General features: G+C 43.5%; 1 protein-coding gene across 10 annotated transcripts in view; it reads right to left on the reverse strand.

Moving 5' to 3' along the window:
* NECAB2 (N-terminal EF-hand calcium binding protein 2) overlaps positions 1-26,739 on the reverse strand; it is a 403,696-nt gene that overhangs the window by 99,123 nt on the left and 277,834 nt on the right. For all 10 annotated transcript variants that reach the window (XR_016444201.1, XR_016444200.1, XR_016444199.1 and 7 more), the window contains 2 exons: positions 4,432-4,550; positions 1,738-1,817 (listed from right to left, as the gene is read on the reverse strand). Coding sequence is in view for 6 of the 10 variants with exons in the window: in XM_090062952.1 (XP_089919078.1) it covers positions 1,738-1,817; positions 4,432-4,550 (199 nt within the window). In the remaining 4 variants the exon portion in view is untranslated. The remainder of the gene's footprint in view (positions 1-1,737; positions 1,818-4,431; positions 4,551-26,739) is intronic.

Here is a 26,739-nt window from a genome sequence, read left to right on the forward strand (position 1 = left end):
CTACCTTGGAATTTTCTTATGTTTCCCCCCAGGGTTGGAGGTCAAATCCTTCTCAGTTTTTACGTTTGTAATGCTTGCCTTTGCTTTGTAATTTTCAGCATACTTTTTTTTAAATGTAAGTTATGAGGAGGTGCAAAGCCAACACACAGGAGATACAAGGAGGCTAACTGTGTTCTGAAGTTTACTGTCCCTGGAAAATCAGTCAATGCTGAAGAGGCAGACAGATTTTTTAAAAGCCGATTTCCTCTTAAGATTCCCTCATCATACAGATGTATAGGCAATTAGAGCAAGAGAGGACTAGAGGCACGCCCAAACAGAATTTCTAAAGACACAGGGGCTAAGTTACCAACCAACCTTTGAGAAATAGCTACAGTCTGCGAGGCAAAACTGTACCAGCGGAAACAAGGTAGGCTGAAAAGCATCAAGCATTGATTCCTGGTGCCGATTAAAAAAAGAAAAAAAATCATATAAGCTTATCAGTAGGGCAGAAGAGACAGAAAGTCAAACTCTGTGTTACAGCCTGGGGTTATCAACAAAGGTCCAAAAACCCCAAGTTAGATGAGAGATTTGTTTGAATTTCCTAGCATGTAAAGTTTAGCTCTTCCCAGAAAAGTTACTAAGAAAAGCATTGCAGAGCTGAATGCTGAAAGATTGTCCTTAGAAATGATCTTCGATCTGTTTTAAGTAAAGTTTAGTTGGAGTGCACATCTATTCAGGAGACTACTGAGTCAGAAGTGTCAACATCTGGTATGGTACATTTAAGTGACATACTTTAAAGTTCACAAATTTGATCCTACAAATGCTTACTGCTGTGAGGGTGTACTATCTAGAACAGTATATGGAAATGAATAAATATAGTGGTGCCTGCTTGAAGGAGTAGGCCTGCATGAGGCAAATCTAAAGCCTTCACTTAAGCAAGCAGAGCTTCTCTCGCAGCAGAACTACAGTAGTTTCTGTGCAGGGGCAGAAGGAAAAGATTCCATTGCAAGGAACCTTAATACTGCAGCATTGTAATGGCAGAAGGAGGCATGGCTGGTTTGGAGAACTTGGTCATTTACCCTTGTTCATCCCTGCTGCATGGGCCCATAGAGCCTTTTTGTGGATCTAGAGGTCCCAGTGCAATCCAAATGTTGCTATGATGTAGCTGTATACACAGCCCAAAAGACAACAGTGACTTATTTTCATTTCCCCCAAACAAGCAAAGACATTGGCCTGGTTTGTTCTTACCTATTCTGCTGGTATATGTTCTGGAGGTAGAAAGCAGCTGCCACTGCCATCCTGCCAATGCATATGCTCTTCTATGCACTTCTGGTGGCTCCACAGTAGCAGCTGTACTGGCAGAGCACAAAATGCACTCTAGGAAGGCATCAGCTGCTGAAGGGACCACAAGATCCAGGAGAAGGTGTGGGATCATTTACCTGGCCTTCAGCCAGATGATGGATGGCAGCAGATGACTGCTTCTGTTCAGGAGAGTTGGTGTAACTCCACCAGCAGGAACGGGAAGGAAGAAAGTTTTGATGGTGGAAAGTTTTGCTGATGGAACAGTGTAGATAAGGCCATAGTAAATGAAAAAAAATGATTCCCCAGTTGCCACATGGTGTTGCTAATGACATGAGGCAAGGAAACTAGTATTACATGTCACAATTTTTAAATGGATGGCAACCCTTTTTCTCAAAATAAAGAATGATTAAACTTAACCTTTCTACTAACAAAAAATCATTAAAAAACCCCCATTACCTTATTTTCCAGTCTTCCAATCAGCTCAGCTAGTCTGTTAATCTGAGCCTCCAGTCCTTCCTCCTTAGTGTCTGAAGACCCTAATGAAAGAAATTAAGTAGAAATACAGTGAAAGAGAAACATACACATAAAAACACATTTAGGCACATATGCTTATACACAGTTTTGCTGAAGTTTTGGATCATAGATTGCAGAGTACATGATCAAGAGGTTTAAAAACAATTTGATGTATTGTTTTCCCTCAAAAAAGGACCTGATCAATTCCTGCTGAAGTCAACCAAAAGGCATTTAATTTCAATTTGAGTTGGAGGTTGGTGCTGACATTTGAGCCTACATTTAGGAAGCCAGTAGTAGTTATTGTTGAATGGGATATAAAGTATGGGCACTCAGAAACCTATGTCGAGACATGATAACTGTGAAGTAGTTTCTTTGATACTATTTGTTGTGGCTTCTGTCCATAAGAAACTGGACACTATGTTGACAATACACTAATGATTGAACTGGGGCAGTGGTTTGCAACCTGTGATCCACAGACCCTTGAGGTTGGCAGACTATGTCTACAGGGTCCACAAAAGATGACTATGATCAATCAAAAGTATGTGAATACCCACAGTTACAATTCAAAGTGGTTTTCATCTCCATTCAAAATTTCCAAAGGGGTCCATACCTCCATTCAAAATTGTTTAGAGTTCCACAAATGAAACAAGGTTGAAAACTACTGATTTAGAAAGTTCCTGAATTAAAAGAATGAGCTGTTTACCCTGAGCTAAAGGTCTCTAGCTGCAGCTGTAAGAAACTTACTATAATCTCCAGAGCGGACACAGGTGGGGACCTCAACACAGTTTTAGGATTCATTTTTGTGTCACTAAGTGCATAAACTACCCCAGCCTGGATGCGAACAGTTGACCTGTCTCCAGTTGCCATTTAGAGTTCCCTTTCAGTCAGGCTATCGTCTCTGTGAATTAGCTTAACTTGTTCATATTTATTACTTACTGTACTTTCCCTTCCTTGTAAATGTATGATAGAGGGTCTCCGTGGTCTCCTGAGCCATGGCTTAGTCTATAGCACAAGCAGAGTTGTCAATGTAATGGAGTAAAGGTATTCATGAAAATTTCAGGTCACAGCATAGTTGCAATGTTTGGATTTCAAAAATTCCCAAAGTTCTGGGCAGGGGTAGTTGCATCTCTACATATAAGTCTCATTGGAATGAGTTCCAATTTTGTCTCTTAAAGCAGGCCCCTCTCTTAAGGAAAGACAGAGAACTATGGTTCAAAGTTACATTCAGGTTCATGTCACGTTGATCCCTTACATGAGTCCTGGTTCCTTCTTCCCCACCTATATAACAAATACCCAGCTACACGCCAGATGGGTTTTCCCTAGGTCAACAACCACATTTTCACTCCTTATACAAACTGTTACTCTACCTAGCAGGCAAATGCTACACATCTTCATCAGACTGGTAATGGCAGATAACAGATGGGAGCACCTCTTGGCAGTCTCCCTGACCATTAAGTAGCTTTGCATCTCACTTAGAGAAGAGCAGAAGCAGTGGTGGATGAAGAGAAGACCCGCTAGCGAGGCTAAGATTTCTTCTCAATGACAAAAGTCAGCTTGTGGCTGAGAAACAATTTTTGTCATAATCAGCAGGGCACTAGTTAGTAGTGTGCTAATGCTGTTGGACATTTAGGTATAAGAGTTCAGGTATCAGCCCTGATAGCTTGGTGAGTGCTTTGAAGTGAATGTCTCATCAGGAAGGTCATTCCTGTGACAGGCTTTGTGGCTTTGTTGCTATGTGTTTGAGAAGGAGGCTCTAGAGACAGCTTCCTGGAGACCTATAATAAAATCCTGCCACTAATCAGAAAGAAAAATAGGGACGTCTCTTTGTTTCTGATTATACTAGCATATGGCCTTCTTTCCAAATAGCACTCTCCAGGAAAACCTCTCCCACTTTGGGGAGCTGCTTCATAATTTTCTTACAGGGACTGCATAATTTTCTACATAAAGCAACAGATTGGTAATCAGGGCATTTTCTGCTTGAGCTCCAAGGGAGAAGGAGATAAAATGCTATGTCACTTTGAATGTCTGTGACATCTTATGACAAGACATCCCAGCACGTGCGCATATCAAAAATGCATCCTTGCTTTCCTTCAGGGGTATAGGTTGTAGCCGTGCTGGTCTAAGGATATAGGCAGACGAGGTTCTTTGAGTAAATCCGATATCTTTTATCAGACCAGCTAAAATAGTTGGAAAAATTCTTCTTTGCAAGCTTTTGTCCTTGCTTTGCTGGCATTCATCTCTGAGATCCATCTAGCCAAGATATCCATGAGTGAGACCTTATCATTAGAAGCTGTGGGTGGAATAGGGATGAGACCGTTCACCATGTCTCAGAATAATATTTTTTCAAGCTCTTCTGCCAACTGACATGGCAAGTATGATAATAACTGAAAGCATCAGGGAAACTGATGTGCAACACCCCATTACAGAACCCTATAAGGAAGTACAGCAGCTAGAGATGGACTCAAGCAGTTATGTTTTCATACTACTTTACCCAAAACTTTAAAATCTGAATGTATAGCTGTAGCGTTAACGGCTAACATTCAAATTCATATATAAACTTTCCCAGATATCTGGAGTAGAATAAGAAAGTCTCATAATACAATAGCAAAATCACACCAAAAACTTAAACACACTCACCAGTCTGGAAGCTTTTCCTGTGCTCCTTGGTCATAATTCTGTTATTAGGGGAGTAATTAGGCACAGGGTTGTCATACCAAGTATCCATTATACCATGGCCAGATTTACTGTGGTAGTGCCTGCAGTGAAAGAACATACAGATACTTGAAGAGATCTGGAAGAAACTGACTCTAGATAATCTCTGTTGCCTTTGTCTGTTCACAAATAACACACTCCATGCTCTTTACCATGTCACTCCCTCCTGAAGGATGGTAGAATACTACCTCAGTAAAAACAACCTCCTGTTTCCTGACTAGAAAACAATTTGTTATCAGCTGAGATGACAATTTTTTATAAATGGCTCTTTTTTATGTCCTAATTTAATTACCCCAGACATAATCCTAGCTACAAAAAATTAGTAGCATTTGTTCTGCAACCTTTTCCTAGGAAGTTAGGTGCCCATGATAACAATTTCCAGTATTGTATAGTTCTTTGATATCATTAATTATATTTTTGATATCATTAAAGTAACCACTATCCATTTCCAGATCTGATCACATGACTTTTCAGCAAACTCAGAACATCATTACATAATCTCTTTCACCATCCATTCCAAAGTATTTTTATACAATGTTATCTCTTCGCAATCTAATACATCATTAATGTTCAGTGCTACTCTACTACCTTCCTCTCTGAATACCTGTAAGTCATGACTGATGTTCCACCATATTTCTGAACCCATAGTCCTATAGCTGAGTTGCTCAGGCTCTTTGCACAGAGTATTAATACAAACCCTCTACCCTGAAAGCTCGTTACAGAAGTCTTGTGCCCTTCTGAGAAAATAAACAGAAAATCATCAGCCTCCAAATGACTCTCTCCCTTATTCTGTAGGCAAAAGTCAGAGAAGAGAGATGGATTTTATACTATAGCCAGAAGTTCCACAAAGGGGAGATGCACTGGACACAGCAGTGATTTGGAAGAATTCTTCTTGCTCTGCACCACAGTCATGGTGCCCTACAGACTTGGAATTTCCTTCAAGCCCTGCACAATGGACCCCAGGTCTGGCTGGTTGATAATGCTTGATAAACAATAGTACACTAGCTGTGATGATGCAGAAATGAGCATTTATAACATCTGTACAGATGCACCCTTTGGAAAAAAAAGCAGTTATGGACTTGTGGGAAGGTTAGTTGAAGTCAGGTGATTTTCATAAAACATTTAAAATAGTAATAAAAGTCATATGTGAGATGGGAAAATTCTTAGCTAGGTATATGGAGAATGCACAGCAGATTCATAATTCATTTTTGAACTTCAAATATTTTATTAAAGTTAATGAACCCAGTTCACTTAACTGTGTTCTTATTATTGCCCCAAAACATGCAGCAGAATAATTATTTGTGAAATGAGTGTAAATCAAATGTTTACTTAACCAAAGTTAAGTTGGTTACTTACCAAAGTTATGTGAAATTATGTTTGATCCCGGACTGGATAACTAATACACACATATACAGCAGCTATCAACAGATTGCACTGACACTGACTTTTGAGCAATAATAAATATTCATGGTAAGGACTTCTTCACAAATTCTACTCAGTTTCTGGATTTATAAGGGCCAGGTTGAAAGCCTGCCTCTCTAAAAGAATAGTCTGCAGAAGAAATCTGTACTTCTGGGGGAACTATAGTGTTCTGGTCACTGGACTTGCTTTGGACAAGTCACTTAATTTGCTCATGGCTGTTACAAACTGTGGAGAATAACACTTTCTTCCTCCAAACTCCTGGTCTATCTTCTCTGTTTAGACTAAAAACTTACCCAGACAGGAATTGCCTGCTTACTTCCTAATGCAAAGAGCTAAACTCTGTTGGACTTTTAGGTACAAGTACAATACAAACAATAATCTGACATTAGTATTTGAGCAAGCAAGAGAAGGCCTTCAAGGCTGACCAAGGGAATGGACAGACTGTTTTACAAGAGGAGATTAAAAGGGCATGACCGGTTTCTCACAACAAATTGAAGGCTGGGAGAGGGCATGATTACTAATTTGTAAATGGATCAGGTGAGACAATATCAGAAAAAAGAGCTATTTAGGCTAAAGGGTTATACTGGCACAGGACCAAATGGTCATAAATGAGCCATGAATAATTTTAGGCTAGAAATTAAAGGAGTGAGATTCAAGAATAGCCTTCCAACAAGAGTAGTAGGGACAAGCAACCCAACTGGCTTCAAGATGTAGATTGATACATTAATGAAAGATTAGATTATTTTGTTGTTTATAATTGCTAGCCTTGTTGATTCATGACGCCCCTTCCAGCCCTGCGTTGCCTTGTTCAGGACCATTTATCTGTAATCCTGGCACAAAAAAAATAATAATATAGTTGGTCAAAAATATTATGTTTTCACATTTTGTGGAAAAAGTGGACCAGGTTATAAGCACTTGAAACAGGAGCCAAGATATTAACAGCAGCCCCTAGTTTACATAGTGTAGTAGTGTAATCTTAACTCAAGGGTGGGTGGTAAACATGAATCAGGCTCCATCACTGATTCAAGTGAGAATTAATGCTTTCTGCTTTGAACCTACTCAGTGGTTTCTAAATGATTATCTGTCACGTGAAATATGTTGAGAATTAGTAATACCCACAGAGATACTTTCAAGCAAATCACTTCCTTTTAATGTGTGCTCTTCCACTGAACACCAACACTAAATGGCATTATGGGTGAGGGAGAAATAAGGTTCCATGACCAATTTGGGATTCAGCTGGTTAGCAGAATTTTTACATAGCTATTACTGGTCCCAGCATATGCTGCAGCCTTTAAACCAGTCTCCTATTGATGGAGCAGCATGTGTATATCTGAAGACAGAGTTGGTCTGTGGCATATGCCAGCACATAGCATTTCTTATTTATGCATGTGCATGCACGCACACACGTGTGGTTCATTTCTAGGACTGTTTCCATTGTGTTTGTTATGGCACAACACAAACTCTTAAGTCCCTCTGCCCCTCTGATTGACCAACTATAAATATACTGTGGAAAAGCTCTTAAGCAAACCACACCCAATCCTCCTGTGAATTCTGTCAAAGGGCTGGAAGGATTTGGATCAAAGGAGATGGACAAATTGTTAGCTCTACAACATTTCCAGACTCTATCAGCCTGGAATCTCACACCCCCTGCACAGAGCTTGCTCAGAGAACTGGGCCACCTAAACCTAGGCAGCTGGGAGATTTGATCACATCTGAGGACAGAACATATATAACTATAAATCATTTATTCTTTATTTGTTTGATAAAACAAACAACTATTAGGTCCTGTTGTGACTGAAAGTATGAATGAGGCAAGCTGTAAGTGACACCAGGACCAAAGTTTCCCTTTCACACAAAGCATAACTCTGTACTCTCCATACTGCTATAGCTTCTCTGGACCACCCATCTGGGTGCGTCCACACATGCAAGCACATGCGCTTGCAGCAGCTCAAATAGAAGTGGTGCAAATCTGAGCCAGGGCTTTTTGCCTCAGCGCACGTGTTCAGACATGCACTTTGTTGTGGAGCAAATTGTGCCACTTGGGGCAAAATAACTCTGCCTGGCTCCTCCTGGATCTTCAACCAGGGTGAGCTGGAGATTGGGGCCAGCACCCCAGCTGTATAAAAAGCCGCCCTGGCAAGTAGCTCAGGGCTATTAGTTCTCAGGAGCTTCTGGGGCCCAGCCAACTGGTACCTGGGGATATTATCCCTTGTGCCAGCTGGACTGCTGAAGCAGCCCTGAGCATTCCCTGCACCCTCTACCCACTGCAGCAGTCTGGCAGTAGGGGCTGCTGTCTGGCTGTGACCTGCTGTGCACCTGCCAGACTTGGATGGGGACTGCAAAGCCAGTAGAGGCATCTGCCCCTCTGGACCAGCTGCCAGTGGTTGCAGGGTTGGCCTTTGGGTGCCACTACTGCCATTTGTGTCCCCTGCCCAGCCATCTGGGCAGCTATACCCTGGAAGAGGTTCTGGGTGTGGTGGCCTGCTTTGAACTGTCAAAGCATGTCCTCCTAGCCCAATTTGGCCAGGAGTTCAGCCACAGCCATATGGGTCCAAGGTGCCAGATCTGAGCAGGCAGGGTCCTGTCACTGGCCTCCCGAGCAGGAATTCTGGTGTTCCCTATTGGAAAACTGCAAAATCCCTGATAAAAAAGATCCCAAAATCACTCTCTAAAATACCCCGAAATCCATGTTCCTCCACAAGTAAAAGACCACTATAAAGAGACAGAGAGAGTGAGACAGAGACAATGATCAGTTGGACAATGTTTTATTGATATGTCTACACTGTTAAAGCAAGTCTCAAAAAGGGACATCATGGAGAGGATCCCGGCCTACATCTGACCTGCAGACCAGTACCCCATGGTTATTATCCACGTGGGAACGAATGACATAGCCGGGGCAACCCTGACTGCATTATGAAGGATTTCAAGGCTCTGGGGGACAAACTTAAGGAGATGGGGGCACAGGTGGTATTCTCCTCTCTTCTTCCGGTGAGTAGGCGGGGACGGTGACACGAGGCCTGCATTGGTAAGGTCAACCGGTGATTACACAGTTGGTGCTGCCAGGCAGGCCTTGGGTTCCTTGATAAAGACCCATGCTTTTGGGCAGGGTGTTTTGCTGGGGTGGGATGGGCTTCACCTCTCTCCTAAAGGCAAACATGTTTTCTCTTCCAGATTGGCTGATCTCGTATGGAGAGATTTAAACTAGCCTTGCTGTAGGAGGGGGCCGCAAGAAGACTTGGGGGTCATCATTGACCACAAGATGAACATGAGCCTGCAATGCGATGCTGCGGCTAGTAAAGCGACCAAAACACTGGCTTGCATCCATAGATGCTTCTCGAGCAAATCCCGGGACGTCATTCTCCCCTTGTACTCGGCCTTGGTGAGGCCGCAGCTGGAGTACTGCATCCAGTTTTGGGCTCCACAATTCAAAAAGGATATGGAGAAGCTTGAGAGAGTCCAGAGGACAGCCACGCGCATGATCAGAGGTCAGGAAAACAGATCTTACGATGATAGGCTGAGAGCCATGGGACTCTTTAGCCTGGAAAAGCATAGGCTCAGGGGTGATCTGATGGCCACCTATAAGTTTATCAGGGGTGACCACCAGGATCTGGGGGAACGGTTGTTCACCAGAGCGCCCCAAGGGATGACGAGGTCGAACGGTCACAAACTCCTGCAAGACTGTTTCAGGCTGGACATAAGGAAGAATTTCTTTACTGTCCAAGCCCCCAAGGTCTGGAACAGTCTGCCAGTGGAGGTGGTTCAAGCACCTACATTAAACACCTTCAAGAGTAAATTGGATGCTTATCTTGCTGGGATCCTATGACCCCAGCTGACTTCCTGCCCTTTGGGCAGGGGGCTGGACTCGATGATCTCCCGAGGTCCCTTCCAGCCCTAATGTCTATGAAATCTATGAGACAATACCCCAGCAGGATAGTTGACAAATGCAAGGAGTACCCAGATAACAAACAGGGGTCCAGACATTCTCCCAAATTGGGAGGTGGCACACAGCTAGGCAAGGCCTTAAATGCCTATATACCAATGCTCATGGTATGGGGAATAAACAGGAGGAACTCGCCCTCAGAATAGCCAGTTCAGACCCAGACATAATAGGGCTTACAGAAACGTGATGGGATTCATCCCATGACTGGGCAGTTAGCATTAGGGGCTATAGGCTTTACAGGCGGGATAGAGAAGGAAGGAAAGGTGTGGTGCTCTATGTCACATCCTCTGCCAGCAGAATGGGGTCAGAGGAGGGGCAAGCTGAAGTGCTCTGGGTCAAGATACAAGGTGGCTGTGGGGACAGGGATCTAATGGTGGAGGTCTACTACAGACCCCCCAACCAAGGGGAGGAGTTGGACTGGGAATTTTCGGGCCAGCTTGCAGAGGCACTTAAGCCAAGGGATTTAGCTGTCATGGGTGACTTAAATTACCTGGACATCTGCTGGGAGCAACAATCAGCCAGGTTGGACCATTCCTGGAGGTTCCTGGACGAGATACAGGACCTCCACTTAATTCAGGAGGTGCACAGTCCCACTAGAGGAAATGCCCTGTTGGACCTGGTCCTGGCCATGGGCGATGACCTGGTAAGGGGCCTCCAGGTTCTCGACCACCTGGATGATAGCGATCATTGCTTGCTGGAATTCACCATCCAGTGCAGGGTGTCAAGGGCCTGCAGCAAGGCGGTAGCCCTAGACTTCAAGAGGGCCAACTTCAGCGAGTTGAGATTAGTGGAAGAGGTGCTGGGGTTCTCGAGAGCAGGGGAACTCAGTGCCCAAGATGAGTGGTTGTTCCTTAAGGAGACAATACTCTGGGTCATCCCAACAAGAAGCAAGTATGGCAGGAGTGCCCGAAAGCCCCCCTGGCTCACCAAGGGCGTCCTGGAATGCCTGATTGCCAAAAAGGTGGCATACAACCGGTGGAAGGGGGGTGCTATCTCCAAAGAGGAGTACACCTCCTCTGCTCGGGCCTGTAGGGGGGCTGTCAAGAAAGCTAAGGCAGACATAGAGCTAGAACTAGCGTCCAAGATCAAAGATAATAAAAAGTCCTTTTTCAAATATATAGGTAGGATGAAGAAAGCACCGGGAAATGTGGGGCCCCTTCAAGATTCTCTGGGCAATCTGGTGGTTGCGCCAGAGAAGAAAGCAGACCTCCTCTTTAACCAATTCTTCAGCTCTGTTTTCTTGGGCAGGGACCAGGACTTCCCCACCGTGATGCAAGACGGACTCGACGGGAATGCCTCCAGACCTCAAGTTGGGGAGGACTGGGTTAGAGAGCTTCTGGAGGGACTGGACATATTCAAATCAGTGGGTCCAGATGATCTCCACCCCAGGGTGTTGAGGGAGCTAGCAGGGGTTATTGCAGGGCCCTTGGCATGGCTTTATGAGCGCTCGTGGTGCTCGGGCCAGGTGCCAGATAATTGGAAGATAGCCAATGTGGTCCCCATCTTTAAAAAAGGGAGGAGGGAGGATCTGGGCAACTATAGGCCTGTCAGTCTTACCTCAATCCTAGGGAAACTCTTTGAGAAGATCATCAAGGAGCACATCTGCAATGGGCCGGCTTCAGGGATGATGCTCAAGGGCAACCAGCATGGTTTCATTAGGGGCAGGTCATGTCAGACCAATCTGATTGCCTTTTATGATCAAGTCACAAAAGCATTGGATGCAGGTGTCACCGTGGACGTAGTCTTTCTGGAATTCAGCAAAGCCTTTGACACTGTCTCCCACCCCAACCTCATTAAAAAACTAGGTGACTGCGGCATTGATGCCTACACAGTCAGGTGGATTGCAGATTGGCTAAAGGGTTGTACTCAGAGGGTGGTGGTGGACGTGTCATATTCGACATGGGGAGAAGTGGGCAGCGGAGTCTCCCAGGGCTCGGTCCTTGGGCCCGTGCTGTTCAATTTCTTTAGCAGCAATTTGGATGATGAGGTGAAAAGCAACCTGTTTAAATCTGCTTATGATACCAAAATTTGGGGTGAAGTGAGCACTCTAGTAGGGAGGGAAAGACTGCAGCAAGACCTGGATAGGTTACAGGGGTGGGCTAACAAAAACAGGATGTGTTTCAATACTGACAAGTGCAGGGTGCTGCACTTGGGCAGTAGTAACCAGCAGCACACTTATAAGATGGGAAACTCCCTTCTTGAGAGCACGGAGGCAGAAAGGAATCTTGGAGTCATTACTGACTCCAAGATGAACATGGGCTGACAATGCGAGGTCACATTGGTAGGGCTAACCAGACCTTGTCATGCATCCACAGGTGCATCTCAAGTAGGGCCAAGGAGGTTATCCTCCCCCTCTACGCGACACACTGGAGTACTGTGTCCAGTTCTGTGTGCCCCACTTCTGGAGGGATGTGGACATTGAGAGGGTCCAGAGGAGGGCCACCCGCATGATCCAGGGACAATAGGCCAGACCCTACAATGAGAGACTGTGGGACCTGAACCTGTTCAGCCTTCACAAGAGAAGGCTGAGGGGGGACCTGGTGACCATCTATAAACTCACTAGGGGAGACCAGAAGGGTTTGGGAGAGACCTTGTTTCCCCTAGCTCCTCCTGGCATAACAAGGAATAATGGCCGTAAGTTGTTGGTGAGTAGGTTTAGATTAGACATCCGTAAGAACTACTTCACAGTTAGGGCAGCTAGGATCTGGAACCAACTTCCAAAGGAAGTGGTGCTGGCTCCTACCCTGGGGGTCTTTAAGAAGAGGCTTGATGCCTACCTGGCTGGAGTCATTTAAGCCCAGTTTTTCTCCTGCCCAGGCAGGGGGTCAGACTTGAAGATCTTCAAGGTCCCTTCTGACCCTACTTCTGTGATTCTTATCTTAATAATAAAGTGAACTCTAAATACAGGTTTCATGAATTCATATTTTGCTGCCCTCCCACAGAGCGATGGATCCACACAAGGGCTATGGCTCCCCAACAGGGGATTCAGCCCCTACACAAGGGATTCAACCCCACCAACAGAGGGTAGCCCCCACACAACGGCTACACCCCCCAACAAGGGGGTTCGTCCCCCACACAAAGGGTTCAGCCCCCCCCAAAAGGGGGTCAGACCCTGAAAAGGGGGTTTGGCGCTCTCACAAGGGATGAACCCCCAACAGTGGGTTCATCCCCCACACAAGGGGTCTGGCCCCCCAACAGGGGGGTCAACCCCCACACGAGGGGTATGGCTCACCAACGGGGGCCAAATGGCCCTTGCAGGGGCTACCACCCCCCTCTGCAAGGCCCACATGCCCCACTCCAGCCCCCCGATTGCTGTCCCACCTGGCCCCATCCCCCACCAGCTGCTGCAGCGACCCCCAGTGGCTGCCCCAAGGGCCCGGGGGGCTGACAGGGCTTGGGCCCAGCCCCGGCAGGGGTCAGGGGCCTCGGGGGGGCTGGTGGGAAGAGGGGCGCTGGTGGAGTGGGTGGGGCTGCTGGAGGTCCCACCCCATGGTCCCCTCCCCCCTCCTCCAGTCCCCCCGCTCTTACTCACCAGCACTGGAGCCCTGGTGCTGAAACATGTGGCCTGGCCAGCCATGTGTTTCAGCCCCAGGGCAAGGGGCAACCATAGAGACACTCTGGCTGCCTCTTTGGAGGACCCAGCCTCTGATTGCTTCAGGTCACAGCCCTGCTTTTTTATACTTCACTTTTTTTGGACCCCTGGATAGTCAGAGGTCTAATTTTCTCCCCAAGCTGCAAGTTTACAGCACGGGGAACATTTTTTTGTTCCCCCATGTGCCTGTTGCCCTGCCTCAAAGGGGTCTGAGGTGGGGCAAGAGGTATATGCGCGCACATGTGCCCATTGTCTTCCATGGCCTCCCAGCATTGCACTTGGTCTGCCCCCTAGCTAAAAATCCAATAACCCTTTGCCTTTTCTTTCTGGTGCAAATTTCACACTGAAAAATCTTTGAAGGTAGTTAGTTGCCATTCCCTTTTGCATAATATGCCTCTTATGTCTCTAGCTCATTGCTGGGGACTTCAAGTGGGCTTGTATTCTTGCACTATGCTTGTATCCCTGGCTAGTACTCCAAAGATATGGTACTCAGGATACAGTATGAAATAAATGACTTGACATTTGTACCAAAGTTTGCAGGCTCTATTCTTCTGAATACATATTTATCAGTGTTTACCTTGGTTAAGTGAGAGCTTTGTTTAGTATATTTAGAAATGGGTGATACTCTCTCACTCCTTATAATAACCACTTACAGGCAGTTGGCACAATCGCCATATTGTACAAAGAGACAAAAGGACATGTAAAATGCAAATGAAAGAAAGAAAAAAAGGTTCTGCATATTTGCTTAGTAGCCAGAGAAAAATGAATGTTTCAAAATAAGACAGGATTTTCTCTTCTGCCTGAACCATTATTTTTATACATGTGCCTTGGGAACCAGCTGGCTCCAGGGTTTATTAATGGATATTTATATCTTTAGGTCAACCATCTGATTTATGATTCAAAAAACAGTCAATAACTTCTGAAAAATAATCCTCAGCCCGGATGCAATGAAGTGGCTTCAGTCCATTGCCATGTGCCCATCTTGTATCAAGTATACAAGGTATCTGTGAAACTTGGGAAACATCTTCACAATGAGGTCTCTTTTTGTCAGCCTGAAGTGAGGACTGAATGAGCAAGCAGCCTGATATACTCTGTCTGGAGAACATCCAGGGAGGCCTGAAGTGCTCCTGCAGATAAAGATTGAAATTCTCCAGAGCTCTAAAGCCAACCTCCCTGTTACCACACACACACAAGACCAACACACTTGCGCCGAACTACAGGATAATAATAAATGCCTTGTCAGAGTCACTGGCAATGTAAATGCAAAGGATCTATATAGGCTGTAGCCTATATAGACTATAGGAATGGTGACTGCAGAGACATGGTTTGCATACACAGGAAATGGAAAGCAGGATTATAGCATACGCTAACAAAACCAACCTCACTTGCGCAATGACACCAGGAAAGGCACAACAGCACAGGACTCAGTATTGGTTAACAATTAGAATACAAATTCTCCAGAGTCTCTTGGGATGTACTTGGCTTGCTAACATTCTTTCCCAGGTGTAGTCATCTCATACATATAGTTGTATAAGGCACATCAACATCTACAACACCCCACTGATAACTGCAGGAACTGACGCATGGAAAAATAACTTTAGGGCAGTCCTCTTTATTGTTAGACAACCAGTGTAAAGAGTATGTTGCCTTTCCAAAAAAAGATTAACAACACTTTCTCCTTCTGCTGTTCATTCCCTCTCATTTGGAACTACTGCCCCTTACTCCCCCAACTTGTTTATCCATGATCTGCTTCCTTACTCCTGCACTTCCTGTCTTTCTTGTAGCATCTCTTGGTGGACGCTCCACTATTGAATAGAAAGCTTGCACCTCTATTAAGAACACTGCTGTGGCAGAGTAGATGCACCTGATTTCACCTGATCTTGGAAACTAAGCAGTCCTTGACCTGGCTAGCACTTGAATGGGTAGGCCACTTCGGGATTCCAAGTACTGTAGATGCAAGGCAAGAGCTGTGACAAAACACTTGTCATATATAAGACCACAGAAATGGAATGAGGGGCTAGTCTTCATTGAGCTTTACCACTGCTGCTGAGCTGAGAGATGGAAGTAAAAGGAAAATAGGATGGATGGGAGGACATTAATAAAGACTGCTGATAACAAGGGAGTTATATCAGTTTTAGAACAACCAGTTTGGTTTTCTCTCTTTTCCCTCACTTAAATCTATTTGAAACTCACTGGAATACAATATTGTCCATTATCCCAGACTAATAGGACATTTTAGTGTAAGAAGAAAAAAAAGTATATTTTTTCCTCCTCTACCTATGAATTGATATCATTGTGCATCAGGCAATATATTTGATTTTAATCCTATTCAATTGTTCTTCCCTGCTCTTTAAGTAAACAAGATAAAAATAGAAAAAGAAAAGTGCACTGAACAAAGATGGAGGTTAGTCCTAAATCTTAATGTTGGATTCAAAGGCTGCAAACCTATCTGCAGTAACTTGTGAAACCTAAGACATGGTACATAGTGACTCAAGTGCAACAATTAGCCTGCTTATGTATATCAAAGCATAGAATTCATGTTTATTTTATCTCAAGAATTTCCTAAAGCGGTATACATAAATATACACTATGTGAATACTAAAGAAGGTTTAGAAATTCAAATCAAATGAATGAGTTGCATGAGAAAACTTAGTTTCAAAGACAGAGACTGACTACTGATGAACTGCACAGACAAAAGGCAGCCATACAGGTAAGTTGTTTCAGCCCACCACATAGCAATTTTAAAATAGATTAGTGTGTACAATTATTTAAGTTGGAACTCTCCTGCTTTAGATAAGAGTTCATCATTAAGATGAGACAGATGGTAGTTCTTCATTGAGATGAATGTCCATTAAGGACCATTGGATGAACTACCAATTAGAAAATACAGGGTTTTACAATGAACTTTTGACTGGGTATTTCATGCCTCTTTGAAGAATGATGTCATAATTATGCAGTTTTCCTATTCATTAGCTTGACAAATATTAAAAATGATCTTTAAAGAGTCTGTTTAAAGACTCTAATTGATACTTTTAGTCATACACTGTAGACCTTGTGCTAAATTCATGACTGCTCAGTGCACAATTTGGGCCAGATATTCTGGGGAGTTCAGCTCCCAATTAAGTATCTAGAACAATGACCATCCAGCATCTCTTTTTGTTCTGCTGATGGCTCAGTTTTTCAAAAGAACTCAGCAGCCACCACGCTGAAGAAGCTGGCCACTTATTTTGGTCATTAGATGGGAGTGGAGCCCTTTTAAAAATTTTAGATACTGTGTAATTGAAATGCATGCACAGTATATTGCAATTAATACATTACAAAATGAAACATACAGGCTGTTGTGGCTATTTAAACTGCCTCTTTTGATTATGGCCTACTGCAGTTATTAAAGTCTGGAAGAGGGAAAATGATCTGATGTGTAACACGCCTTATTGTCAAGGGAGCAATTTCTAGTCTCCTATTGTCCCTGAGATCAGCCAGTATCTCTGAAGTTTGAAGACTTATATAAGATAACAAATGCATCTGACAGATGGTCCCAAAGCCAGACACTAGATAAAAATAGAGAACAATAGTAGAGGTACCAAGAGAAATGCACATCATTACACTGTATTTAATAATTCCACTGTCAGTCACTGAACGATACCCTGTCAATGGACAGGAAATTATTGAAGAACAGACAGTGATTTTTTTTATTTTATTTTTTTAAGTATAATGATGTGTCTCATTCTTGGTATCTTTGCTATTGTACTTCCTTTTGCAGACCTCTAATTATATAGTTTTTAGAGCATGTCTTTGTCTGTCTGAGATAATTTACTGTTTTTTTGTAATTGTTGAAAGCTTTACAGCATATGCCAATGAGGAAAGAGCTGTATTTTTTATTACATGTTCAGCCCAGACAGAAGCGGAAAAAACGGGATCAATAAAGATGCCACAAATTGCTCCATCTGAACACTGACTCATTTCCTCTTCATTGTTTCCTACACCTACCCAGTAGCGTAACTAGGGCAGGGCACCAACTTAGAGGGGAGTTTTTACCATGGCAGGCGCAGCCTTGTTTCCCAGCTGAAGGAGCCAGGCAGGCACAGCTCCATGCCTAGTAGCATATTTGTGGGGAGAGTAGGTGGGAATAAGACCCCCATCCCAGGAGGCACAGCCCTGTGTCTGCAGGTGTGGAGGGAGTGAATGGTGCATGAGGAGTAATCCCCAGGAGCAACCCAAGCCTGTGCTGCTACAACCATAGCTGCAGCAGTAGCAGCTACCAGTGGAGTGAGGAGAGCCAGGCAGGTAAGAGTTCTCTTCCTCTCCACTCTTCCCCCTCACCCTCACCTCTGCCCCAGGTGCTAAAAGAACTCGTTATGCCTCTACTCCCATCTTATTCGGCTTTATGAAAAGGTTTGCTGAAGGCTGTGAGGAGGCTTCCAGAATGACAGAGAGGAATGCTCCCAGTCATGTAAATTAATAATACACCCACCTCACCTGGGAAATATTGCCAGGTATTACTTAAGCTACTCAAGCTCACACACCTCCACTTCTGTTACCCATATGCATACAGCATCTGGTTTCCTACATTGTGAATTTTGCATGATATTGCTGAAGCAACAGCTTATTCATACTAGCATAAAACCTTGTTAATCTCCTTTGAAAGAATGATTCTTTAAAAAATGGATACTATGGCAGAAGTAACTTATTCTCTGCAAATAAAAGGCAAGCTGTGGGTTGCTGGTAATTAGTAGGAGGTTATTTTCACCATCCTTTGAGAAGACATTCTGGAGAGAATCAGCTCTTAAAGCAGAAGACAGACGAATTAGTCTTGTGTGTGACTGCCATATATGTAAATGTTATTGACTTGGAATAGCATTTTTATTTTTATGCCAATAGAGAAGATAGCAGTGGTGTGAATGAGTGAGAGATCATAAAGACAGCATGCAAAAGAACTTCACACATTCATGTGTCAAGATGATAGATGACTATAGCCAAAGAAATAGGAAAGGGAGCAGTAGAAAAAGCCATCATCTGTCATGTCATGGGCCTGATTCTCAGGCCTGTCAAGTCCCTTGGCAGAAAACAGCCTTCAGCCTGGTAGAACAGGCTGTTAATTCCCTCAGTGCAGGGGAATTCTCTGGTAGCAGAATGAAAGCAACAGCTCCTGTGCCATTTCCTCCCAATCGCTGGTGCAGAAATTATTATGGGCATGACTAAAGTGCCCCTACAGTGTCAGAATGCTATAATCTGGCTGCTAAAACAAGTCCTTGGGGCCATGTGTAGATGGGTATAAAACAAAACAACAGTTCTGTTTTATACTTGGTACTAGAACACCAGTCAGCAGCCCTGGCAATACGGAAGTTTAAATATGACGTAACACTGGACAGCATAGCTTGATTAGACCAAGGAACACATATGCTGGAGTTCAAAATTACTGGTCACTTTTGGAAAGCATCAGAGTCCAGTGTGTTTGACAGGAGAAGTTAAAGCTAAGGCTGAATTTGGTTTTTCATTCCCCAAATCTAGCATGATTTGATGTAGGTTCCAGTCAAAACACATTGGCAAATTTTGAAGGGATGGTTCTGAAGGGAACAATGGACCCAATGACACATTTGTAGACATAAATGGCTTCCCTCACCAGAACAAAGCTGAAGCATACTGGTGGGGTAGTAGGAAGACTGTGATGCACCTGTTTTGAAGCCTTTTATTTTCCAGAGCTATTAATCCAGCAACTTCTAGTCCAACAGCCACCAGAATTAAAATGACTGGGCTGAGGACTTGCTAACTTACTTTTGCACCAAGGGCTTGGACTTGGGATGTGTCAAGTCTGCCTGAAATGCAGGACTACTCTATTCTGCCTTTTTAGAAACTTTCTGGACATACATTACACCTGAGTCCTTATGGCAAGTGCAAAATGGTGATCACAGTGGCAGGAAACATGACCATAGAAGGAGAAGGTATAAGCATTTTTATTTGGTTTCTTGCTGCTAGTACCTTAAGCTGATTCCACCTTCTTGCTGCTGGAAGAAAGACTGCTGTACAGGATGCTACAATCACAAAAGGGCAGAGGTAGACTAGGAAAAACAGTAGGAAATACAACACAAATATTTATCTCCTAAGGTTTAGGAACAGGTTTTTCCAAAGTCCCCCTCCCCCCCCATCCTCAACCCCCTCCAAATTGCATTGCTTTTAAAACTCTGAGAGCTTTTATTTAAGCATCCTGCACCCAGCAGGCCCTCTTGTTTTAATTTGCAAAGGCTAATAAGTAACTGGCAGGATGCCAGAAGGTACTGAAGAATAGCAGACACTCACAAGGCCAGTTTTCATCTCAGCCAGTGCTAGAATTTACCTAAAAACTTAAACAATATTAAAATAAATGGCATCAGTATGCTTTCCCTTGACAACAGTATATTTTCTGTTAATTGAAGGCAACCAGGCACAAAGCAAGGCTGACAAAGATCTCATTTCAAGGGAGGTGAAAATGCTGCTCTTTGTCAACTTGTTAAAGGCTTCCAGTCTGATTTACCAAAATATTAATGCACAGATGCCCATTAAAGACAGGACTAGTCTGTTGTAATCAGAAAGTGAGAAAGCTGGCATATATTGTGTGAAACAAGCTTCTACTCTGCTCAGGCCCAGTGGCCAGAGCAGGTTCCTAATTTCAAACCACACACAAGGTGGTCCTGGACTAAGTACTGGCCTGGTTTTCAGAGGTGCTACCTCTCTGTAGTTCTCAATCAACTTAATGGAAATTGTCTATACTCTGAAAATCAAGTAATAGGCACACATCTGTACATGCATAATTATGCAAGCAAACGGGCCAAGATGAACTAGGGAATATTTTGCACTTTCAGATTCCAGGAATACGAACTGAATTTCTCCAAGTGGTGTAAAAATTGGAAACTGAGAACAAAATTCTCCTCTCTGGTCCTCCTGGCAATTCAGGACTTACCCAAATGTGCTCTTCATGTGTGAATGGAGTGTTATGTGGATGCAAGAGCAAATCATTCCCCTTTACCTCGGTCTCCATTTCCTAGTGATGATATCTTTCCAGACATATTGAGTCTTGGCATCACAAGCTAATTTGGATTGCAGTTGATGTACTAAATGTCATTGTGCACCAAATACGAAGGAAGAATTGTCTGTGTATCCAGGAAAAATACCAGGACAACTACATCCCTGGAATAACAGAAAGTATTTTAGAAGAATTTGAAACAGAATTTTCAGTTGGGTAAATTTGGGTCAATATCTTTTAGCATTTATATCTATTACACCAATATAGCTTGTTTAGTTGTAGTACTAATTTGAAGTACTAATGACAAAGCTTACCCACAATAGACACATCTGGGTTACTGATAGGTTTATATCGGCATTAAAACTGCCTGCAACTTAAATGAGGAAAATAAAGCAGAAATTCTAAAAAGGTCAAATTTTCACTGCTCTAAAAACTCAAGCTGAAGCTTTCCCCCTTAAAATAGTTGAAAAAAATGGCTCATTCTTACTTATACATCTTCAGCAGATTGAAAAAAATACATACCTTACAAATACCTTCTCATCCTTCTGGTTTTCATATATAACCAGAAAAAGTCTCTTTAAAGGCTTTTGATTTACCCTAAACTGTTTCTATGGCAACCCTTGGCTACAGTGAGTGAGCTCATTACTCCATAGAGATGCATGACACTTTGACTTCCAAGGAGTCTCTATGCCAAGATTCGGGCTGTGTTTCTGGGTATCCCATATCTTTGTCATTACTTGGATTTTAAAAATAAAAACCCAGAAGATCTGAAACTCTTTTTTTCCTCTATCTTTTCCTGACAGGAACGCATTCTATGAAAAGCCTGCCACGGATTAAAGAGTCATTCTTTAAAGATCCTATCCTGTGGTATGCTGAAAATAATAGAAATTTGCAAGGCAGCAGTACCATCAGTGCTGCCAACATGCTGACATGGGCACAATACTTCCGGCATTCTTTTCTTCTCCTTTTCCACAGGATTTGCACAGCACCTCTGATTACTGTCTCTTGCTTCATTTTTATCTTTGATCATATTTATTAGCATTTCATATGATATGGGGTCACTAAAGAAGAATACAAATTAAAGGGAAAAAAGTGTGAAAAATCTGTGCCATATATTTTGGAGAGAGAAGCAGCCTCAAAGCTCCAGCAGGGGAGCTAGGGGCTTTCATCAATATTAGCCAAATATTTTGTTAAATTAATAAATAATTTCAAAAAATGCCAAGCAGATATATAGAGTACTAGGTGAAATTCAGAAGCAAAAACTCAAAAGTCTTGCAGAGTCCAAGTCTAGTCTAGAAGGTGGATAAAATGGTGCAACTTCCTTGTTTCCCCACCCCACCACACCCTCTTTTTTTAGTACACTAAGAGTAAACTACTTTAGAACATGTGTACACACACTGCAACATGTGTGATGTGGTTTCAGTAGGCACTACTGGGCCAAATGTAATCTGGCTAGTCTGGAAAAGAAAAGAAGTCAAGATAAGGTAGCATTCAGTTCAGCACAAGTTAGAAACCCAAGTATTTGTCTAGGGTCCCAGTGGGCTTGTACAACATGTGCTGAAGTCCACCATGTTGCTTCTTCACTGTTACTGTTAGTGCACACCTTTGACACATTGCAGACATATCTTTGAACTTTTTCTAAAGGCCATCAGGATTTATTTAGACTTGAATCCCTTAAAGTCATGACCACTACTGATACACACTCCCTTTTCTCCTCATGAATCTGAACTTGGCATACTGGATCTAACTGAACCTAAAACTGTGAGCAAGCTATATTTTAGCAACAGTGCACATGATTCCCTTACCAAATGTCTTGATAAAACTGTCTGCTTGGCAGTTATTCTGCCAAGGGGCAAAAGAGAAAATAAAGCAAGGACTAGAGAAGGGTGTAAACTAAGGACACCTTAATTGCCCTTTGGGGCTAGGGACAGACATTCAAAAAGTCTGAGTCTGATTTGATTCAATCTTTGCAGGTTATTCTAACTTGCTTAGGTTGAACTGGTTTGCAACTGCCCAGACAACCCCTCTAGACTGAGGAAATTCAGGCACATGCTTGCAGTGGCTCAGGCAAGAAACCAGGGGGTGCTAGAGCAGCCCATCCCTCCCCTTCCACAATGCTGACCTGAGGTGGGGCATGGCCAGGCACCGGCAGGACACTCTGATGGGGGGAGGGGGGCGTTTACCTCTCCTCCCTGTCTGCACAGTCCCAGGCTTTTCCACTCGCTGCTCAAAGAGAAGAAGTCATTCTTTAAAGATCCTATCCTGTGGTATGCTGAAAATAATAGAAATTTGCAAGGCAGCAGTACCATCAGTGCTGCCAACATGCTGACATGTTGCCAGCTCCCAGATAGCACTCTGAGGCAAAGTGGCAGGGAGGAGGGTTGTGCAGCTTATGCATCTGTTGATGATACTGAGCTTTTCAATCATCCTCTCTTTGCTTCTTCATGCTGCCTGCAGTAAACCTGACAGGAGAGGGAGCCAGCAGGGAGCTGATAAACACAGTGTTATCAGCCCCCTGCCAGCTTCCTCATCAGCCCATCAACAAAAGAAAAGCCTCTCTCATTAGTTCAAGCTCTTCTTAAACAGATTTTGCCAAGGAAGGAATGAGGGACATTACCAGCTGACTTGCTGATTAGCTCCAAAAAGCCCTAAGCAGACACTGTTCTGTTTGCCTTTGTCCTGTCCCAGTGAAATTGGACACACACACACTTCTCAGCTAGTATACCATATAACTAGGGTCTGTGGGGCTGGGGTCTGTGCTGTGGGAGATGGGAGGGAGGGATCCCTGCTTGAGCAGCGAGGGTGGGGAACGGGGAGAGCGGGAAGCCAGGCAGACCCTGCTGTACCCATCTCCACCAGAGCTCTGGATAGAGAGCAGAGGGGTGGGGCCAGTCTGTTTTCTGGAGCAGACAGCATAGCCTAACCCAGCCCAGCCCAGGGCTGCAAAGCATCTGGGATGCTGGGAGACTCTGTTTTAACTTAAACCGGGAAGGCGTCTGGGACAGATATTGCATAAACCAGTTTGACCCAAATCAGTTAAGCCTGATACTATACTCAGCCAGGTTTATCCCAAACTACTTTCAGCCATTTTGAAACTGGTTTGTGTGCACTGAACTTACATTCTGTTACAGGCTTAAAGCAATTTCTGATCACTTAAACCAGTTTATGTGTAATATCTGTCCCAAGCCTAGGTGTTCTTGTCAGTGGCCAAGTCATGAGAAAGTGTCTGACTTCAGGAAAGCCATTGTGCCTCACTGCCTCACTTTCCTCATTTCTCAGATTAAGTAGAAGTGTAAGTGTTTTTGTGGCAAAAACCCATAAAAGACAAACTCCATGTCAGCAGAGAACAGTAAAATCCTGTTTCCTGTTATGTCTTTTGTATTGTGCCTTTATACAGGGAAAGATCTAACTCTTCCTGTGCATTTGTTACAAGTTCTAATTCAAAGCAATTTTCACTGGGGTCTCTATTGCTAATTTACTCCTGGCCAGCTACTAGCCCAGCAGCTCTATCTTTGAGCCTGTCCATTAGCTCAAGTTAGTAGACTCATGTTACTCTGCCAGAGCTAGCTTAACCATAAGTGAGAAGGACCATACCACACAGACTACACAGAGTGACCTGAGTAGTCAGTGATGAGCTGCTGTAACTCAAGCTGCTGCATCCTTAGACTGGCTTTCAGCAGCACTCCAGCTTTCATGTGCACCCCTAATGGGCCTGCTAGCTTGACTTCAAGGCTGTTTGAGCTCCACTACTTGACTGGAATTTAACTTCAGCTAGAGACTCTTATGTGGATGGGAGTCTTGGGCAAAAGCCTGGTTACAGTTTGAGCTAACAGTGCCAAGATGAGCCTTTTCAGATAAGCCCATTGCAAAAGCTTGTAAACAGAGTATTTTGCACTATAGCAGATAAGAGACTGGTCCCTGGAGGATTTTTCCTTTTCCCATCCTTTTTTAGTGATCCAAGACACTGTTTTTCACATCTGCATCCAAATCCTTTTCCCCAGCAAGGTCCAAAAAAGAGCTGCCATCTCAACCCATCTGTCAGTTTGCTCAGATATTTCAAACGGCCTTCTCTGATGCATCTAGGGGATGCAGAAGCATCTTAGTTGCTGAAATGAGCGGATCATTTGCAGCTTTCATTTGCTCGCATCTGTCATGCTGGAAATGCTTCAAAAGGTGCAGTATATTCTAGCAAGGGACTGGGAGTCAGGAATTCCTGAGTCTTAGTCTTGAAGCTGCCCTTGATTTACTGTGTGGCCTTGAGCACATCAGTCAAGTTCCTTCCACCTTTGAACTCTCTCTCCTGAAGCATTTTTTAATGGAAATGGAAATGTTCACATAACACTCTAAAAACACAAAAAATTATATATAAGCATTACGTTTCATGGATTCTCTCATTTGCCTGGCAAAGAAACACAAGACACAGGATCTGCTAGACTGGTTTGGACCTAGTGATCATTTTGGCTCTCGAATCTTCTATCTGGCAAGGGCCTGGACCAGATGTTTCAGAGACAGGCTGGCCCATTCATAATTAACAGTTAGGTAACAGAATGGAGGCAGTTCACTCTATTTCCCATTGAATACTACCCATGTGTGGCAACCAGCCATCAGTCTATTCCAGTTTCAGTCAGTGACAGTATGGTTTCACACAAACAACGCTCAGTTTTAAACACATCTTGGGGTTCTCACTGTTTGCTACTCACAGGATAGAACTGAGAGGCAAGGAATCACATTCTTCCAACTTGGGATTGCCAACCAATGGAAGGAAAGTGAAAAGGGGGCAAAGAATCAGAACAAAACCTTTGAGGTCTCAAAGAATGGAGGCCAAAAATAGCCACAAAGAGAAACACAATTATGATCATCTTATGAAAAAAAGCTTAAGTGACCAGACTTGTGAAGATCTGATGGATGCTGTTGGCCCTTCTTTACTTAAAGAAACGAAGTTATTGGCAAAGAAAAACTGAAAGTGATCAAATAGCACAAAGCACTCCAGCACAAAGGAACTCTGAGAAGAGGCTTTGAGAGCAGTGAAGAGTGCCTGCAATAACCCAGAAGACTAAAAGAGCCCTCAGCACAAGAGCTGGAAAAGAGAAAGGGAAATGAGGCAGTACCTACCTTGTAGAGAGTGTTCTCCCTCTCCAAACTGCTTTGCCAATTAAGGTGCTGATCTTGTAAACACTTGTAACTTCACTCCCATGAGTAACTGCACCAAGCAGAAAGCGTTTGCAGGAACCAGGCCCAAGTCATTCAAAGATACACGGATAATACAATTAGTCTGAACTGTACACAGGGATGAGATAGCTGAACTTGCCAACATGAGTAGATCCAAAGTTACATTAATGTGGCGAATTAAGAGATTTAAAGACAATGCCAAGGCTGGTGTTAAAAAATTAGGTAATACTATCACTGAGGTGGTCTGAGCAGATGATCAGTAAGTAGAACAAGCATGAAGCACTTAAACAGATGCTAAAGATATTCTTTATTTTATAGCATCATTTTCTCAGTAACACTTTCTGAAGACTGGTGAGGAGCCACTAAAGTAAAAAGTATGCACTTTAGGAAAACACAAACCATTGAGTTTTATCAGCATTGTAAAGTATATCTTACATAAAAAAGCATCTCCAAGATGGAGAAGATTCAGTATTTGCAACAAAGAGAGGAAGGTAGGAAGAGATTCAGATTTTTGCTTCCGAGGTCTTGTTCTAAATCATAATTTAGCTATAAAACTAAGAGTCTTTGTCAAGACGCACAAAAATTTAAACATGACATATTTCCATTACACATGTCCACAAACACCAGTCAGTTATACACATATTATTAATTGTTTTGATGCCATTGTTTCCTTGACAAAGAAATAATGCAAGTAGTTTACTCCTCAGCAACAACCAAGCAGCACACACATTCCAGCAACCCCAAAACAAAACACCTTGCCCAGCTCAACTGCAAGCAATCTTCATGGCTGTGGCTTTTCAGTGTGGAGGTACAAAGGGTTCACTGAGCCCTCTTCTTTCATTCTGCTCCAATACATGGGATGGGGAATGCCAATCACAACATTTTTATCTCAAACTGCGGAACTGCTTCACATTCTGGGGCATAACATCCTGTTTTTAAAGTAGTGTAAGTGCCTACATCCAGCCTTCCCAGTGATGGCCAGCTAAGGAAAAAAGTACATGCTGGACTGTCTTCAAATTCTGGGAAGGATTGTCCAGAGGGTTTAGTGGTAGACAGATTTGCTAGTGGCTCTCCACGTAGGAGCATCCCTCAGAATTTCTGGGCTTTAAAGGT

Source organism: Crocodylus siamensis, chromosome 9 (assembly GCF_052110815.1).
Source record: "Crocodylus siamensis isolate JL-2025a chromosome 9, ASM5211081v1, whole genome shotgun sequence".
Taxonomy (NCBI): Eukaryota; Metazoa; Chordata; order Crocodylia; family Crocodylidae; genus Crocodylus; species Crocodylus siamensis.